Raw genomic sequence first — 20,522 nt, forward strand, 5'->3', positions numbered from 1 at the left:
GGAGTATTGCTGATAACATCCTTATTGCTAATGAAATCTTCCACAAGATTAGCTCTTCAAAATTTAGAAAGAACAAAATGGCTTTCAAAGCCGATATGAGCAAGGCCTATGATAGGTTGAATTGGAATTTCATTAGAGCTACTCTTTCAAAAATGGGATTTCCGATGCGTCTTATTGCTCTTATTATGAAATGTGTTACTTCTGTTTCTTATGAATTAACTCCTCAATGGTGTTCCTACAAATAAGATCAAGCCGCAATGTGGATTACGTCAAGGAGATCCGTTATCCCCATATATTTTTGTGTTGTGTTCGGAAGTTTTGTCTCAGAATATTATATTTGAGACAAAACTCGGTAACATCAATGGTATTAAAATTAGTCGACGAGCGGAAGCAGTCTCCCATCTCTTGTTTGCCGATGATTCTACATTTTTTATGGAAGGTAGTCCGCAAATCTGTTCAAATCTTAAAAGTATTATTAAGCGGTATTGTAAAGCTTCAGATCAGGTGATCAACGACAAAAAATCGGCTATCATTGTAAGCCCGGGGTCCAGTTTGCATTTTGCTAGAAAGTGTTTCAAGCTCTTTAACGTGTCCCCAAAGGCTACTATATATGGGTACTTATCTAGGTACTCCGACGGATATTGGTATTCTGTGGAAAATCGAAAAAAGATATTTTCAATTGCCCCATCGATAATATTCAGAAGAGAGTTTCTTCTTGGAATGGTATTCTACTATCTCCGGCTGGACGACTCACGCTTATTTCTTCTATCCTTTCATCACTTTCAACCTACTTTCTATCGGTTTTTAAAATTCCGATAAGTGTGACGAGGAAGATTGATTCCTTATTGTCGCAATTCTGGTGGAATGGTAGTAGGAAATCTGGGGTTATCCACTGGTGTAGCAAACTTTTCTTGAGCCAACCTAAAGGACTTGGACGTATTGGTATTCGCAACGTCTCCTGCTTTAATCAAGCCCTCCTCGCGAAAGTTGGGTGGAACATTCTTAGAAAGGAAAATTCTCTGTTAGCTTGTACCATTGGTTCAAAATATAAACTCTCTTGGGATAACTGTGGGGCTGCGCTTTCCCATAAACGACCGAATTTGACGTGGATTGGAAAAAGTGTTCTTTGGGGCATCTCTCTTTTTGCTGGAGATTGGGCCTGGCAAGTTGGGAGGTGGTCTGAGCTTTCAGTTTGGAATTCTAATTGGATGAATGGAGTGAAACCTTCTCCTAGCAGCGATAATCTATTAGATACTAATCCGTCACTACTGAATCTTAAAGTTAAAAATCTTATCAATAGTGATGGATCATGGAATACTAACATGATTTTTAACTTTTTTGCGGAGAATGATATTACAACTATTTTGGCCATCCCAATTAGCCCCAGTTTTGATAAGGATTGGGCTTATTGGACCAAAGATCCTGAGGGAGATTACTCGGTTAAACGAGGCTACTATGAAGCTTGGTTGCCGTACTGGAATCGTATGGCCTCGGCCAAAGATCTCACTAGGATCTCCCCCTCTTGCAGAAGCTTTATGTAAAAACATTTGTGGCACTTGCCTGGTCCAAAGGTTTGGATTACCCTCCTTTGGAAAATTCTTACTAATTTTGTAGCTGTTGGAAAAGAATTTCAAAAAAGGAGCTTGGATGGTGTTTGTGTATGTTTTCTTTGTGATCATATGGAGGTAGAAACGTTGGAGCATTTATTCAGGGATTGTACTTTTGCTACAAGAATTTGGAGGGGTAGTCACCTGGGTATTAACTCTAGACAAAGACATGACCTAAGCCTCCAAGATTGGATTATCAATTGGCTTTCTCTCATGCTAAAAATGAGTGATCCTAATGAGGTAATCGTTTCGTTCCTTTGTACGTTGTGGACTATTTGGCGTGCTAGGAATAAAATTGCCTTGGGAGAGCATTCCTTTTCGATGAAAGGTGTCATTGGCATTTATGAAGACTCTCTATCTAAAGCCATCACGGCCAACAACAATCAATCAAAGTCTTTGACTAGCATAGTCTCGGACGATGATTTGGATTGCGACCTTCTAAATCTTAGAAAAGGAGACAAGTGTAAGCTTATTGGTATCAACTACAACTGTTCCCAAACTACCATCCATGTGGACGCTGCTTGGAAGGATGATAAAAGTACGGGACTTGGATGGTACGTCAACTGTGGGAATAATGAATCTTATTTCTATACCAAACGTGGACTCTTCTCTCTCTCAGCGGATCAAGCGGAAGCTGCAGCTATCCTGGAAGCCCTTAAATGGGCGTTAGGAAGAAATATATACCATATTAGTATCTTCTCTGACTGCTTACAAGTGCCCGTTCAAATAATGGACAATTCGAAGATTGGCTTGAAGACTAAAGTTCTGGTGACAGACATCCTTAACTTTTCTATGTTCCATTGTATTTCATTTTGTTTTATTCCTAAGAAGTACAATAAAATGGCTCATAATCTAGCCCAAAGAGTCATTATTATGTAAACTCACTCTTGCTAATTGTCAAAAAAAAAATCGACATGAAAGGGTCATATCCCATTAAAGTGGCGAATCTTGAAATGAAAAAAAGTGGCTAAGATTTGAACACCTAATCTCATGTGCGAATATTCACATTAATTTACCGATTAAAATGAAGTGAAGTGATCATTTTCTCACTTAAATAGACTCTGTAGTAGAGTGATAATGAGACGAGATAGCTCGTGAGAACCTCGAGCTTTGGGCTTCGCTCGATAACTGAACGAGACGAGTCAAGTTGAGCTAATGTTGACTCGGCTTGAAGAAATAATCGCAAGCGGCTCAAAATTATGTGACAAAATATAAAATAATAATGTGCTCTTATTTTATAAAAATTATTTATCATGTATCTATCTTTGTATACCATAAAATACGTTTTCATTGATTTGCCCAAGATTTTATACAACTTTTGTATCCGGCTATTTAAAAAATTGAAATGACAAAAAAAAAGATACTAACAATTATATATAGACTTGAATTGAGTTCAAACTCTCAGAGCGCAAGTTAAAATTCGCGAGCATGGTAATGAGCTCAATTTCTCAAGCTCAAGATTTATTTTTTCTCTCTCTTTTTATTAGTATTTTTTTCCCGAGCACAAACCGAGTAAAGTCAAGCTCGTGTTCGAGTCAACCCATTATCAGCCATTCACCCCTACTCTTCAGATAAACTTAAATGGTGAGCGCAAACGGAAACCCGACCCAAGTTAACTAAAGTCTCCATTCTCCAACGTCTTAAATTTCAGAATCAAGAAAGCGCGGACCTGATCTCGACTTTCTTAATTATGAACAGGTATGTCTTCTGATATTTTCCCCTCTCTTGCGAAATTACACTAGTATTCGCTCTAATTAATTAATTTATTGAACAATGCTGAATGTGGTTAATTTTATTATATATATATATATATATATATATATATATAGAGGAAGGATCAACTAAGGTCCTTAGATATAATAAGTCCATAAGTCCTATTGTGAGCCATTGGATGGAGGGAGATGGATGGCCAAGATCAAACTCCAAAAGTGTGTTTATGTACTAATATCACTCATTCTCTCCTCCTTCACTAATCCTTCTAATTAATCACTAATTCACTATAACTTCTTTTCCTCTCATCCACTTCTCTCATATATCACACAACTCATCTTCTCTCTAAAACCCCAAAAAATAAAAACCCAAAAAATCCAAATAAATAAAAAACCCATAACCCAAATAAATAAATAAAACCCAAAAATCCAATTAAAATCAAAAACCCAAAAAAAATCCAATTAAATCAAAAAACCCAAATAAATCATTCATTCTTCTCTTCCTCATTCACCACCACCCACCACTATCCCACCCGACACCAACTCACCGCCCACCACCGCCGCCACCACACCGCCGCCACCGCACCGCCGCCAATTTTTTTTTTTTTTTTTTTTTTTTTTTTTTTTTTTTTTTTTTTTTTTTTTTTCGTTTGGTCTTTATTTTCATGTTTTGAGTTGTTTTTTCCATTCATTTTTTGTTGTTGTCTTTTATTTTCTTTTATTTTGTTACTTCTCCTTTTTTATTCATTTTCTCAAATCTCTTCTTGTTATACTTTTTTTTAAGATTTCGGGTTTTAAATCTTGTTATTTGGTTTATTTTAGATTTCGGGTTTGGTTGGGTTGTTGGTTTTTTGGTTTTATTATTGTTATTTGGTTTTTTGTTTTTGTTATTATGAGTTTTTTTGGTTTTTTTATTATTTTTTTTTCATATTTTTCATATTTATTGTTTGATTTTTTTACTATTTACGACTAAAGTTATACATTTTATGACCAAAGTTATACAAAAATGCACCAAAGTTATACAAAAAATGGACTAAAGTTATACAAAAATTGGACTAAAGTTATACAAAAATGAACAGAGTTATACAAAAATGAACCAAAGTTATACAAAAATGAACCAAAGTTATACAAGAATGGACCAAAGTTATACAAAAATGGACTAAAGTTATACAAATATGGACTAAAGTTATACAAAAAAAGACTGAAGTTATACAAAAATAGACCAAAGTTATACAAAAAAAGACTAAAGTTATACAAAAATTGGACTAAAGTGATACAACAATGGACTAAAGTTATACAAAAATGAACCAAAGTTATACAAAAATGAACCAAAGTTATACAAAAATGGACTAAAGTTATAAAAAAAATTGGACTAAAGTTATACAAGAATGAACCAAAGTTATACAAAAATGAACCAAAGTTATACAAAAATCGACCAGAGTTATACAAAAATGCACCAAAGTTATACAAAAAATGTACTAAAGTTATACAAAAAATGAACCAAAGTTATACAAAAATGAACCAGAGTTATACAAAAATGAACCAAAGTTATACAAAAATAAACCAAAGTTATACAAAAATGGACTAAAGTTATACAAAAATGGACTAACTTTTGTATAACTCTGGTGCATTTTTGTATAACTCTGGTGCATTTTTGTATAACTCTGGTCCATTTTTGTATAACTTTGGTTCATTTTTGTATAACTTTGGTTCATTTTTTGTATAATTTTAGTCCAATTTTTGTATAACTCGATGCATTTTTGTATAACTGGTCAATTTTTGTATAACTTTGGTTCATTTTTTGTATAACTTTGGTTCATTTTTGTATAACTTTAGTCCAATTTTTTGTATAACTTTAGTCCATTGTTGTATGACTTTAGTCCAATTTTTGTATAACTTTGGTGCATTTTTGTATAACTTTGGTCGTTTTTTGAATAACTTTGGTTCATTTTTGTATAACTTTGGTCTATTTTTGTACAACTTCAGTCCTTTTTTGTATAACTTTAGTCCATATTTGTATAACTTTAGTCCATTTTTTTATAACTTTGGTCCATTTTTGTATAACTTTGGTTCATTTTTGTATAACTTTGGTTCATTTTTGTATAACTTTAGTCCAATTTTTTGTAAAACTTTAGTCCAATTTTTGTATAACTTTAGTCTTTTTTGTATAACTTTGGTCATAAAATGTATAACTTTAGTCATAAAATGTATAACTTTAGTCATAAAATGTATAACTGTAGTCGTAAATAGTAAAAAAATCAAACAATAAATATGAAAAATATGAAAAAAAAAAATAATAATAACAAAAACCAAAAAAACTCATAATAACAAAAACAAAAAACCAAATAACAATAATAAAACAAAAAAACCAACAACCCAACCAAACCCGAAATCTGAAATAAACCAAATAACAATAAAAAAAAAACCAAATTTAAATATCGTGTGTATAACTCTAATGCACGCAGTGTATAACTTTAATAACCAAAAAAAAATTAAAAACCAAATAACAATAACCAACAAAAATTAAAAATCAAATAACAATAACAAAAAAGTATAACTTTAATGTTTTAAGTGTATAACTTTAGCCATAAATAGTATAACTTTAATGTTTTAAGTGTATAACCAACAAAAAATTAATAACCAACAAAAATTAAAAACCAAATAACAATTACAAAATAAAGTAAATATGACAAAAACACAAAAAAACCAATAGATCTAAAAAAACAACACCACACAAAATTAATACCAAATCTCAAATAATAATAAAAATAACTAAACTATAAAAAAATAACCAAAACACAAATCATAATGTTTCAATGATACAACTTTCTAAGTAAAAAAAAACCAAATAACAAAAAAATACAAAAATAAACCAAACAAAAAAATACAAAAATAAACCAAACAAAACAAATAACAAAAATAACAAAAACCAAAATTAAAAAAAAATTAAAAAAAAAACATGAAATATGGACAACACAGCCGAGATCTAAACAAAACACAAAAAAAAAAAAAAAAAAAAAAGAAAACGACAAGGAGAAAGGAAGAGCAGGGAGGGAGAAAGAAAAAAGGAGAAAAGGAGAACGGTGAGGCGGCAGCAGGGAGGGAGAAAGGCGGCGGCAAGGAGGGCTACAAGATCCGGTGTCGGGTGGTGGTGGGCGAGTTGTGGCTGCCGGCAGAGGGTGGTCGGGATGTTGTTGGTTGTTGTTGCTGGTTGATGGAGGGAGGGAGGTGGGAAGGGAGGTCGGATGGTGGGATGGTGGGGTTGTCGGTGTGTGGCGGCAGCAAGGAGGGCGGGATGTGGGTGTTGTCGGTGTGTGGCGGCAGCAAGGAGGGCGTCGTGGGTGTTGCGGGTCGGGATCGAGGGAGGTCGGGATGTGGGTGTTGCGGGCTGGGAAGAAGGGAGGGAGGTCGTGGTGGTGTCGGGGACGGGTGGTGAGGGTGGTGTCGGGGACGGCTGGTGAGGTTTTGTTTGGTTATTTTTTTGTTTTGTTTTAGTTTGGGTTTTTTTTTTGTATGAGTTTGGTTTTTTTTTTTTTTTTAGAGAGGGTGGGAAGAAAATGAGAGAGAAAGAGTGAATGTGAGAAATGAGAGAGGATGAGTGAATGAGGAAGTGGGTTGGGAGATTAGAATGGTGGTAGAGTTGTACAAAATTAGGTAGAGTTATACACAATTAGGGAAGGAGATTAGGGAGGGAGAATTGTGACCCTTCAATGAGATGTAATCTCATCCCTCCATCCCTTCCATCCAAGGGCTCTTATAAGGACTTAGGGACTTATTAGATGTAGTGGCCAACCCTTCTCTATATATATATATATATATATATATATATATATATATATATATATATATATATACACGATATGCACATTATTTAATGTGAAAATAGCTCACATGTTCATTTGTTGCTGTTAATATGTCAATATGTGTGTAACTCTTTTAATTAGGCGTAATTTAGTACGAGTATACTTAGTTTGAGATCATTCCACAATTGAAATTGAAATTGAAAGTGATACAAAATTGAAATTGTCAAGTAAAAGCAAGTTCTTCCATCCATTATTTCAAGTTTCATATCTGAACAAAGATGGAAATGCTAGGCTTCGCGGACATCATTCTATAGGGTGTGTTTGGATAGCAAAAGTGGAGGGAAAGGGAGGAGAGGGGAGGGAGAAGGGAAAGGGAGGGAAGGGTAGGAGAGGGGAAATGAGGTACGGTTGTTTGGATACAATTTTCTTCCAAATCTTCGGAAAGATTTTGATTGGTCTTGGAGGAGGGAAAATGAATTCCCTCAAAATCCCTCTCCCTCCATTTCGCTCCACCCTTAATTGCTATGAAAATAATGAATTTTAAATCCCTACTCACCCTCCCTTTCCTTTCCCTCCAAATTCCCCCAATTGTGTGTTTGGACTTTGGATAGCAAAATTGGAGGGAAAGGAGAGAAGGGAAGGAGGGGGAATGGGGGTGTGGGTGTTTAGATACAATTTCTCTTTAAATCTTGCCTACTGTGGAGAGATTTTGATTAGGCTTGAAGGAGGGGAATTGGATCCCTCCAAATTTCTATCCCTTCATTTCCATCCACCCTTATTTGCTATCCAAATAAGGGATTTTAAATCCTCTACTTTCCTACCCTTTCTTTTCGAATTTTTTTCCAAAATAGGCTTCTAATACAAAGAAATTAACAAAATGGGACACATATGAAAGTCTTTACCCAAAATGGGTCCACGTAGGATAGGTATGCACGAACCTGTATCCGGGAATAAGTCGCTTAGCGATGGAGCGACTTGAGGTTAAGTCGCTCTCCCCCTAAGTGACCTTAGTGATTTGTTAATAAGTAAAAAAATATATGAAAAAAAATTGAGTTTGGATGAAGTCGCTCAGCCCCAAGGCGACTTCATATTAAATATAGTTGGTTTGCAAAAGTAAATATAAAAATTGTACTTGCAGGGAATCAAACCCACAATCTCGGCCCTATTATCATCATACAATAACCACCAAGCCATATTAACACTTGTAAACTAAAGACACAATTAAATTCTAATGCTAATCTGCCATACATTGAGCATTAAATGCAATTAAATGCATTTAATAAGTTGCACAGATATTATACTAATTAGTACTATTAAAACGCTAATTATGTACACAAAAATTGGCTTAGCTTGGTGTTTAATGTACATGGCTTTATTGTGTTCAGCACCGGTTCAACTCCCATATTCTACATCATTGACCTTTTTTCTTTTTTTGCAAAACTGAAATAGTCGCTGTCCTGCTAAGCGATTTTGTCCCAAGTCGCTCCCCCACTGAGCGACTTGGTTCAAAAACGCACCCCCTTAATATTAGTCGCTCCCCCACTGAGCGACTTGGTTCAAAAACGCACCCCCTTAATATTAGCTCTATTTACATGTAACCTAGGATAAGGTCGCTTAGGGGGAGAGCGGCTTGAATCCGAACCTAGCTTCGGTGATGACGTGGACCCATTTTGGGTAATAAGTTTGAAACTTACACCATTTTGTTAATTTCTTCGGAAAATTCACGTGGTACCCTCGAACTTTGCCATTTTTCACGTGGTACCCAACTTTTTAAGTTTGTGCACATGATATCCTTGAAATTTGATTTTCAAGCACAACATGTCCTTTTTATCGTTTTTAAAATTTTCAATTGAGCATAAATTATAGATCAGAAATCAGAATTGACTAATTTTTTTTTCCAAATTGATTAACTCTTCGAGATCTATAAATTGATAAAACGAAATTGGTCATTCGGAAATTTATGATCGAAGATATGTTTGATTTGAGGTTTTCCTTAAAAAAAACCCTATAAAATGTCAGTCAGCAATTTTTTTTTCTCAAATCGTAGATTATGACGAGATAATCATTTAACGAAAAAAAATTGGCCGATTCTGAATTCCGATCTAGGAGTTATGCGCAATTGAGTTTTTTTACAGCGACAAAAAGGATATGTTGTACATGAAAATCAAACACGGAGGGTATAATGTATTCCGTAATTTCTTTGATTTTTTGCCCCATTTTAGAAAAAAATTCTTTCTTTTCCCTCCAAATCCCTCAATCCAAACACACCCTAGATAACCCTAGATATTTGGCAACTAGTCATATATCAATGCCACTAATACAAGTCGATAACAACAGTTTTACAGTATTATTGACATGTTCTAATATGGAGTAGTTAGTATGGACTTTAGATGGATCACCAAACACACATAAGCTTCATATTGGAATAAATGAACCAGTCGGCTTCACGGGCATCAACCTTATCGTCTAGTAACAATTATGGTTGTAAATTAAATGGAGTGGTGGAGACATTTCATTGTTGAATCAGTCAAGCAGTTACATGGACATTTGGTCATTTATTAGCAAGTGGTTGTATTGAACAATAAATTGGACATGAGCTGCTAATGTTATATAAACACACCCCGTAATCCCTCTTTGACTCTTCCCACATTTATCACATATCATTCTCCTGCATATCTCTACAAAACTATGGCTACTCTCCAAATTATGGCTGATGTGGGAAAATTGATCCCCATTGCTAACAATGTGTTTCAACTTTCACAATCTCAGGTCGTTAAAGACGTGAAAGACTGGGAATCCAATCTTCAAAATCTGAACAAAACTGTCTCCTACATCAACAACATGCTCCTGGACATGGATGCGCAACCAGAACTCTCCCATGAAGAGCAAGGCTGGGTTGAGGAGCTCATGGAAGTTCTTTATGAAGCTGATGATCTCCTTGATAAGGTCGTCACTACCGCGAAGATGAAAGAACTCAATAAGGGTGATGACTCTGATGAGTTCTTTAAAAAGGTCGTACATGAGGTGAGTCGTTTCTTTTCTTGTATGAATTGTTTTCTTGTTAGATACAGTACTTCTCAAGAGGTTAAGAACATCCACCAAAAGTTGGATGTTATAGCCAGAGATCATGCTAGATATAAGTCTAATACTGGCCCTCAAACTCGTAGATGTGAGTTTAAGATTGACCATCACGCTAATTTGGAAAAGAGAGAGGACACTGATTCCTTTTTAGATGAAACTGGTGAGAATATAATTGGAAGAGAGGGGGATGTGAAGGCTGTTATAGACATGTTGCTTGATCATCATGTTGAGGAAAACGTTGGGTTTGTTGCTATAGTGGGAATGGGCGGGTTGGGGAAAACCACTCTTGCTCAACTTGTATATAATCACAATCGAGTTGAATGGTTTAAGAAGAAATTATGGGTATGTGTGTCCGACCAATATGGAAAAGCATTAGATGTGAAAACTATTTTAAGTAATATTATAGAATCATCAACAAATAAAAAGCCTAGTGATATCTCCACTATGCAAGCCGTGCAAACAAAACTTCAAGAAGAATTAAAAAACGAGACGTACTTGCTTATATTAGATGATTTGTGGACTGAAGATCCCAATGAGTGGGGTAAGCTTAAAAGATATTTGACAATTGGTGGAAGGGGAAGCAGAGTTGTCATTACTACCCGTTCGGAAAAGACGGCTGAAGTGGTGTTAGGAAAAGTTAATCACTCAAGAAAGTATATGTTAAAAGGCTTGTCTGATGACGACTCGTGGCGTTTGTTTGTGTTAAAGGCATTTGAACGAGAATCTCATCATGCAAACGACCCTAAATTGACGAAGATCGGAAAGATGATTGTTAGAAAATGCTTCAATGTTCCCCTTGCTATAAAAGTTCTAGGAACTCTATTGTATGGTCAAACACATAGTTGAGAATCATTCGAAAAGAACCGGTTACCGGAAATTGAAACTAGCAAGAATCCAATTATGTCTATCTTAAAGCTTAGTTATAACAATCTTGAACCTTCCATGAAAAATTGCTTCAGGTATTGTGCTTTATTCCCCAACGATTTTAAAATGGACAAACGGGAGTTGATTAATCTTTGGATGGCGCAAGGATATATTGGTAATAGTGAAGAGTGCTTTTTGATCTTACTAAAACGGTGTTTTTTTCACGACATCAAAAGAAATGGGTATGGTGACATCATATCATTTAAAATACACGATTTAATGCGCGATCTTGCTCAAGTAGTTGCCGGGGATGACATCATTGTGGCAAATAATCCTCTAAACATCTTAAGCAAAAAAATTCGCCATTTATTTATTGATGGGGGAGAATGGACAGAAAGCTCTTTCCATGAAAGAAATTTCCGTACATGCTATATGATTACAAGGATCCACTCGGGCATGGTGAATATTCTAGTAGATAATTGGCGTTGCCTTAGATCGTTACGCTTATATGTGCCAGATTCGGAAATTTTATCAGAGGCAATTGGGGAATTGTTACACTTAAGATATCTTGATCTCTCTCAAAATAAGAAGCTCAAGACACTCCCAAATTCAATTACGAAATTATATAACTTACAGTGTTTAGTTATGTGTGACTGTCCTAGGTTTAGTAACTGGCCAAAAGATTTTTGGAAATTGGTAAATCTTAGGCTCTTGGACACGATGTTTTAGGAGCGTTGGAGCATCTCACTGCCTTGGAGTCGCTTTCACTTGGAGATTACGAATCTGAAGTGGATTTGGATGACAGGCCTTGGAGCTTCCTACCTCAGAATCTCCGTTCCCTTGAGTTGAAGTATTTTCGCACGCTCCAAATAATTCTGCCCACGGAGATGAGGCACTTGACCGCCCTTGAAAACCTCTCCATTGGTTATTGTTTATCGTTGGAAGAACTACCGGAGTGGATAAGTTGCTTATCGTCACTTCAGTCCCTCACGATAGACGATTGCCCTAACCTTGAATCACTAGGCTCAATTCAAAACATCACTTCCCTTCAGAAACTTAATATCAAAGGCTGTGGAAAATTAAGGAATGAATGTCAAAATCCAAGCGGAAAGGAGTGGCCCAAAATTCAACACATCCCTCACATCTCCTTCACCGATTGGTGAATTGTGAGCGTGGTAGTTCCAGCAATGCAGCTTCCGTCCACGAGCAAGGATGCTGTTATCAGAGCAATACAGTATGCCATGACTTGTACAGAGAACTAGTTATATATTACGGAGTACATCAATTTACAAATCACTTTTATTTACTAGTTCTTCAGGCAATTCTCTCTCGTTTATTCATCTTTCTTCATTCGAGCTTTTAAGCTTTCATCAATGGCGTCTGAGATTATGCCAATTCACATGAATAAATAAAGATACTTTTCATATGGATGTTTCCCCCTCACTGATTTCTAATCATCTTATTTATGTCGACGTTGCTTTTAAAAACACACTATAATTTGAATAATACGAGTACTGAAGAGTTCATGTCTTGTACAACGAAGGTATTGGTACAACTGGTGGTATAATTCATGAATTGCAAGTCACGAGCCCCACATCATGCCTTTATTAACTAAACTGACATCTATTTTGAAACATATTTGTGCGATTTTTACATTTTTTTTAGGTAAAATTCTGAGAGTCGAAATATAATCCCATGCCTTAGTTTGTTAAACCCAACAGGATCTAAAACATTAGGAGTACAAAGCTAGTATTAAGAGTCATGGGCCTCATTTCTAAGGGGTGAAGTAGCATGTTAATCTTCTCTTTAAAGCCTTGTGTGATTTAGTGTTCATTTGTATGTATGTGTGAGATTAGTTAGGTTACAGTAGTGAAATCTTGATGAACTTGTACTCTTATACTCCCGGTCAATTGTTATCTATTTTATTTTTGGCTTGTATTACTCAATTGTTATCTATTTTTATTTTTGTAAGTTTATACAAGTGGTCGGTGCACATTAGAAGTGTGCAGTTGGACATGTGAGAGAAGTCTTTAGTTTATTACAAATGACTGAGATGGAATTTTTTTGTTCTGTTTGTATAAACAATTTTTCGATTTATTAACCCCTCTCTATATGTTTGATTGTTTGTAGATGAAACTCTTGTATAGAGCCAATGGACACAATTTAGTGTTCTAATGGACCATGCAACACTCTTCCTAATACGGATAACAATGGCAATCAATGAATCAATGTCGATGCACATGAGTGTGTATCGTAAGATAATCCAAATAATATAAACTAGTATAGATCCCGCGCTACAGCACGGTATTTTTTAGATTTGATTTATAAAGAGGCGGTCTCAATAAAATTATTTGCATAAATTAATTAACTATACTTTCAACTTAATGGTATAATGTACTAATATAATATTAGTAAGAGGTAGAAAAGAAAATAACTACTGTCAAAAGACATTTAAGTTAAGTTATGTTTGCAGTACTAATATTATTGTACTTTACTATTAAGAATTTTTTTTGACATTAATAATACATTTAATTTAAGTTAGATGTAAAATCTAATTAAACGCGTATTAGCCTCGTAAAGAAACCAGTAAAAACAATATCTATATATATATATATATGTATTTATGGTAGAGATTGAGAAAATAAGGAGTTTGGAAATATTATATTATATTATTACTAAGAAGGTAGAGATTGATGAATATTGTGTAAATCATTTCAGTATATATTTAGTTACGGTATATTTTTGCAAATTAGTGTACCTAATTAGTGGAGTCAATTAAGAGTGAGTATATTTAGAAAAGATTTGGCTAGAGTATATTTAGAAAAATAAGAATTAGTAATATAACATTGAGCGCAATTTTTCAGTACTCTTTAACATACATGAGTGGGAATTTTGAGCGGGAGTTTTCAAGATGTGTTAATCTTTTAGTATATAGGGGATGATTCAATCATTTAAATAGGTATCTTTTTAAGGATTATTTCATAAGAATAACTCATTCTATGGGCGACCTGCTTAAATTACTCCATACTTTAAGTAATTCGAATTTAATCCTCATATTCCCTCCTTCTTTCTCAGAACAAACTTGCTTGTTTTCTTGACCTGCTATAACAGGTGAAAAATGACGTGTCCACGAATATTTCATAAGAATGATTCATCACATGAATGACCTGCTTAAATTACTCCATCCTTTAATCCCTCCTAACCCGTCATGCATTTTTTTACCACCTAATCACTTAACGTTCGGCGGTTGAGGTGGCTATGGCTGAAAAAAAATGTTTGTTGATGAGAATTGAGTTGATGAAAAAGTTGGGAATAGAAATAGGGAGAATATTGGGTTTCCGGAGGTCACTCATAATTTGGATTATTCTTTTAAAATAATTAAGGTAGTTATTAACCTTAAAAACACAAGGTAACATGTTGTTTAGGTTGCCGGTCACTATAGTGTGTTTTGGGAAGGAAGGGGATATGAGGTATTAAATTCGGATTACTTAAAGGATGGAGTAATTTAATCAGGTCACCCATAAGATGGATTAATCCTACTAAAAATAACGATTTATCATTTGAAAGTGTGTATTAACAAGAAAAATAAGATGTCAAGATTATAAACAATCTTGATGGGGCATATTCTGCACCGCTGAGGCGCTGACCAAGTCAACATATTGAGCAAGGTCAAAGATATCCACAGCAAGTCAACACACTTGGACAGCCTAGCCGATGCAGCCCATCGGTCTGTCACCTGGGTCTCGGCATGGCGACCAGCCAGCCGGGGCACATATCCGCGTACTCATATCCAAGACCCCTCGGCCGGCCTGCCATGGGTCCATCGGCCGAGGGTAGAACGGTCTTTCCACCTGCTAGCCACTTGGCCACTACGTGACAAAAGGTGAAAGTCTATAAATACTCCTCAACCCTCATTGAGGAAAGGATCCACAATTTAACCTAAGAATCACTATTCATCTGGTAATATCTTCCTTATCTCTCTACAATATATACTTCGCCAAGTAATCACAACTGATCTCTCTAAGTTAACTGACTTGAGCGTCGGAGTGAGTTCGCTCGGTCACCAGCCGAGCCCTCAGTTTGTTCATCGTTTCAGGAGACCGAAAGGAGGATTCAAGCAAGGACATCATTCTACAAGCTACGAGTGGTGACAAATATCTGCTCTGGAATTACACCCGGAACAATTGGCGCCGTCTGTGGGGAAGAGATACTAGAAGCTAGTCACATTCATTCCCAAACAAAAAAAGAAACACACAAAAACCCACCCAAAAAGCTAAGAAGATGTCGAAACAACAAGAGGTATTCGTGACTGACGAACCCGAATTCTGCCAAGATGATACCGTCCACAAATCTGGAGTTGTGCAACCCTCCGTCGGCCAAGTAATCCAACCGGAGTATGTGATGCCAATAATACCAGATACGCCGCTGCCCGCCGACCAGGTCACCATCATGGGACATGTGGTTGACGCAACAAAACTGAAACTACTCCTGGACCTAATTGGTAGTACGCCGGCTCACACTGTCACACCGACAAGAGCGGCGGAACCCGTCCAGGAGACCAGGGCCCAAAATGTGACTCCGAGAAACTTGAACGGAGCACTAGGAGAAGCTGACCCTGCCAAGACGCCGGAGGAGGCCAGAGTGCTAGTGGTAGACCTGTGTACTTCCCGTACTCACGGGAGGACAGCGTCGCCGCAGCACCGACGAGGCCTGCCTCAGAGAAGCCAGAGAAGTCCGACTCAGCAGAGTCGGAGAAGAAGTCCGAGTCAGAAAAGGAGTCCTTCCCGCTACGAGGAAAGGAGCCGGACTAGGAATGCGAGGAGCCGATCGCCGCGGGTCATTCGACACGTGGTCAGACAGCCCCTCAGTGCCTATGTCCTTGAAACCGCCGTGCCAACCAAGCTAAAGTTGCCGACGTTCACATACAAAGGGGATAGCGACCCCACCGACCATGCCGAGGCTTTTGAGTCGTACATGTCGGTGTGGGAACAGCCCGATGAAGTCTGGTGCCGAGTCTTCCCAACGACCTTGCATGGGATGGCTCAGAGTTGGTACAAGGGGCTGCCCGACGGTTCGGTATACTGTTACGCCGACCTAAGGGACGCCTTTTTAGCCCAGTACTCTTGCAATAAGAGGAGGGCCGTGGAGACGTCGGATCTCCTAACGATCAAACAGGAGGGGGGCGAGTCTCTACGAAGCTATGTGAAGAGGTTCGACGGCAAGGTTCAGCAGATTCGAGAGATTAATCCCGAACTGGCGGCCTTCGCGTTGATGAAAGGCCTCCCAAGGGGAGACTTAAAAAACGAGCTCATCAAGTACGGAGGTCTAGGTTTAGACGCCGCCAGGAAGATGGTCGACCAAGCCATCAAGGTAGAGGACTATCACAAGACCTGGGTAGACCACAGCGAGGCTGGGCACTCAGAGAAGAAGAGCCACCGGGAGGACAACCCGGATGAAAGACGCCGTGACAATAATGGGTCACGGTCGACAAGTCCCAGAAAGAACTCGGCGGACGGGGAGTTCGGGACTGTACTACCGAAAGCGGTACAATGATCACACCCCCCTGGTCGTATCGGCCGCCGAGGTCTTCGCCCTGAGCAAAAACGAGGGTCAGAAGTGGGAAAGGCCCCCTAGGCCGAGGAGTGACGGTGACACGAGCCAGTACTGTGAGTACCACGGCCACACCGGCCACTTAACTAACGACTGCCGACATCTGAAAAATGCCATTGAAGAGCTAATCCGGAAGGGGAGCCTCGGCAAATATGTAGCCGGAGGCCAAAAAACAGATGCCGGCGGGTCGAATAGCAAATCCGTCTTTGAACGGATAGGAGTAATCCATGTTGTCATCGGGGGCAACGAGAACGGTGGGTCCGCTCATGGGCACAAACGGCACCTGAATGAACTATATCAGGCCATCAACTTTGTGCCCAACACAGCAACCCCCGCTTCCAACATCCCCGATATGACCATTGGGAAGAAGGACTACGAGGGAGTCATCGCTCCACACAAATGACCCACTTACGATCCCACCCGGACATAGCCAACCACTTGGTGAAGAGGTGCCCGATTGACACAGCGCCTACACAAACATTATGTACAGAGAATGCTTTCTCAGCCTCGGTCTGAAGGTTGAAGACTTGAGCCCCTGCACCAACCCGTTGTACAACTTTTCTGGGGCCGGCCTGGTACCCCTGGGGTCAATCAGGCTGCCGGTGATGTTCGGCGAGGGAAGTGCGGCCAAGAACGTTATGTCTGAGTTCGTGGTCATTGACGGTTCGTCTGCCTACAACGTCCTCATAGGCCGAGTCACTCTGAGTGAGGCCGACGCAGTGATGTCCATCCGGGCCCTGACATTAATGTATGTCTCGGACCGGGGGGAAGCGCATAAACTCGTCTCAAAGAACGAGAGGGATGAGGTAGTCAATGTCCAAATATCTGCCAGAGGGTGCAACATGCAATCCTTCAAAGTGGCGAAGGAGTCAGAGAAGGGGAAGAGCCCATCCTTGCAACAGGGGGGCGAACGCATGGATAACTCCGTCGGCATGGTCGAAGGAGCCGAGACTGAAGAGGTGGAAGTTGACCCAGGGCGCACCGTAACTATCGGTGTCAACCTGGAACCAGGATTCAGGGCCGCTCTCCTAGACCTGCTGAGGAAGAACAAAGACGTCTTCGCCTACTCAGCGGCCGAGATGCCAGGCGTGAGCCGGGAGGTAATTATTCACAAGCTGAACGTACTCCCCACCGCTCGCCCTGTCAAGCAAAGGATGAGGAACTCCTCAGCCGAGAAAGATGAGGCCATCAAAGCCGAGGTAGATAAATTACTAGCGGCGGGCTTTATCATGCCTTGTACTTATCCTGAGTGGTTAGCCAATGTTGTGATGGTGAGGAAGTCATCGGGGGCATGGAGGATGTGCGTAGATTTTACCAATCTTAATAAAGCGTGCCCCAAGGATTGTTATCCCTTGCCCCGAATAGATAGTTTAATTGACGCCACGGCAGGCTACACCATGCTGAGCCTGCTGGACGCCTTCTCGGGGTATCACCAGGTATTCATGGCCGAGGAAGACATGCCTAAATGCGCATTCATCACCGCTAACGGCACATACATGTACAAAATGATGCCGTTTGGTTTGAAGAACGTCGGTGCAACGTACACAAGACTGGTGGACAAAGTGTTCCAAAATAAAAAAGGGCGAAACATTGAGGCTTACGTCGACGATGGTATTGTAAAAAGCAAGTCTGACAGCGAGCACTTGGCCGATTTACACGAGACATTTTGTTCACTAAGGAAATACAAGATGAAGCTCAACCCAATGAAATGCAACTTCGGTGTCCGGGCAGGTAAGTTCCTCGGCGTACTTGTCGGCGCCGGGGAATTGACGCCAATCCGGACAAAGTCCGAGCAATCCTAGACCCGCGAGCCAAGGAATCGAAAAGAGGTTATGATCTTGACCGGGAGGATGGCGGCTCTAGCCCGTTTCATCTCTCGGTCATCCGACAAGAGCACCCCATTCTTCAAAGTGTTGAAGGGGAATAAAGACTTGGGTGGGGGGGAGGAACAGAGCACGGCTTTCAAGCAACCGAAAGCTCATCTTCGGACTCTCCCAACCCCGTCCTGTGCCGATCTGGGGGAGACGCTATACCTATACATAGCGATTACCTCGGCCACGGTCGTGCCGTGATCATCGAGGAAGAAGATAAACAAAGAACACCCAATCTACTTTGTCACCATACGTTGTTTGCCGAGAGAAATTACCCGCCGATTGAAAAAGTCTGCCTTTCTTTGTCGTCATCGCCGCAAGAAAACTAAAACCCTACTTCGACGCACATCCTGTGACGGTCTTAACCGACCACCATTGGAGAAAGCATTGGAAAAATTTGAGCAATCCGACAGGCTCATCAAATGGGCAGTAGAGCTATCCGGCTTCGGCATTCAATACAAGCCGAGGCCCTCGATAAAGGGGCAGGCACTTGCAGACTTCCTTGCCGAGTGCACTTACCAGGAAGAATCACACCCCGGGGTATGGGAAGTATACACCGACGGGTCCTCCACGCAAACGGCTCGGGAGCCGGCATCCTTATCATCAGCCCCAAACGGGGACGAGTTTGAGTATGCCTTGAAATTTACCTTCTCGGCCTCGAACAACGAATCCGAATACGAGGCGGTGATAATCGGAGTCGAGCTAGCCGTGAGCCGCGGAGCAGAACACATTGTGTTGAAGACAGACTCACTGTTGGTTACTAACCAAATCAGAGGAGAGTTTGAGGCTCGGGACGACGGGATGGTAAGATACCTGGAAAGGGTAAAAGCTGACATAGCAAAATTGAAATCTTTCCAAATCCAATGTGTCCCCAGGTCTGAGAACAACCGGGCCGACGCTCTCTCAAAACTTGCCAGCTCAACCATCAAGAACGTCAGCCGAACCGTGCTGGTAGATATCAGGAATGCGAAGAGCATCACTGAGACCGTCGGCATGGTGGGCGACGTGGAAGCCGAGACGACGTGGATGACTCCGATAATGAAATACAAACTTACAAGTGAGTTGCCGGAGGACCGCAATCTCTCGGCCAAGATAAAAAGGATCGCCGCCAGGTACTTGGTGTTCGAAGGGGAACTTTACAGAAGGTCCGTAATAAGACCACTCTTGAAATGTGTCGGTCCAGCCGACGCGGAGCTGATACTGACAGAGATCCACGAAGGCATCTGTGGACACCACATGGGGGCAAGAACGCTAGCCCACAAAGCTCTCCGAGCCGGCTACTTCTGGCCCACCATGCTTGAAGATTCCAGAACAAAGACCAAGAAGTGCACGAACTGTCAGATGCATACCCCGGTGATACACGCTCCTTCCCGGGACCTACAACCGGTGCTTAGTCCCCTCCCTTTCGCACAGTGGGGGATGGATATGCTAGGGCCGTTTCCAACGGCCTCCGGAGGAAGGAAGTTCTTGATCATCGCCGTTGATTACTTCACCAAATGGGTTGAAGCTGTAGCAGTACCGGCGAAGACCACAGCGGCCGTCAGAAAGGTAATCTGGGAAAATGTTATAACTCGTTTTGGATTGCCCCAAGTCATGGTATTTGACCACGGCCGAGAGTTTTGGAGTGACCTTATAATGAACTGGTTAGAAGAGCTTGGCATCAAGTTTGCATACTCCTCCGTCTGCCACCCACAGAGCAACGGGCAGGCGGAGGCAGCCAATAAAACAATCCTCAACGGTTTGAAGAAGACAGTTGAAGACCTTAAGGGAAGATGGACCGATGAACTACCCGGCGTCCTGTGGTCCCTTCGGACCACGGAGAAAGAAGCAACGGGGTATACTTCCTTCCACTTAGTCTACGGGTCCGAAGCAGTCCTACCAATTGAAGCGACGGTGCCAACATTCAGAACGGCTACCTTTAACCCAGTTGAAAATGAGGAAGGCCTGAAAGCCTCCCTAGACCTGGTCGAAGAAAGC

The 20,522-nt window shown here is 39.9% G+C and overlaps 1 protein-coding gene across 1 annotated transcript; it reads left to right on the forward strand.

The window, feature by feature from the left end:
• The first annotated feature begins 9,807 nt into the window (after positions 1–9,807).
• On the forward strand, positions 9,808–11,046 carry LOC141649923 (putative disease resistance protein RGA3). The gene has a single exon (XM_074458590.1). It carries the CDS (start codon positions 9,808–9,810, stop codon positions 11,044–11,046), a length of 1,239 nt encoding a protein of 412 aa, XP_074314691.1.
• The last annotated feature ends 9,476 nt before the right edge of the window (positions 11,047–20,522 follow it).

This window comes from Silene latifolia, chromosome 3, assembly GCF_048544455.1.
Source record: "Silene latifolia isolate original U9 population chromosome 3, ASM4854445v1, whole genome shotgun sequence".
Taxonomy (NCBI): domain Eukaryota; kingdom Viridiplantae; phylum Streptophyta; class Magnoliopsida; order Caryophyllales; family Caryophyllaceae; genus Silene; species Silene latifolia.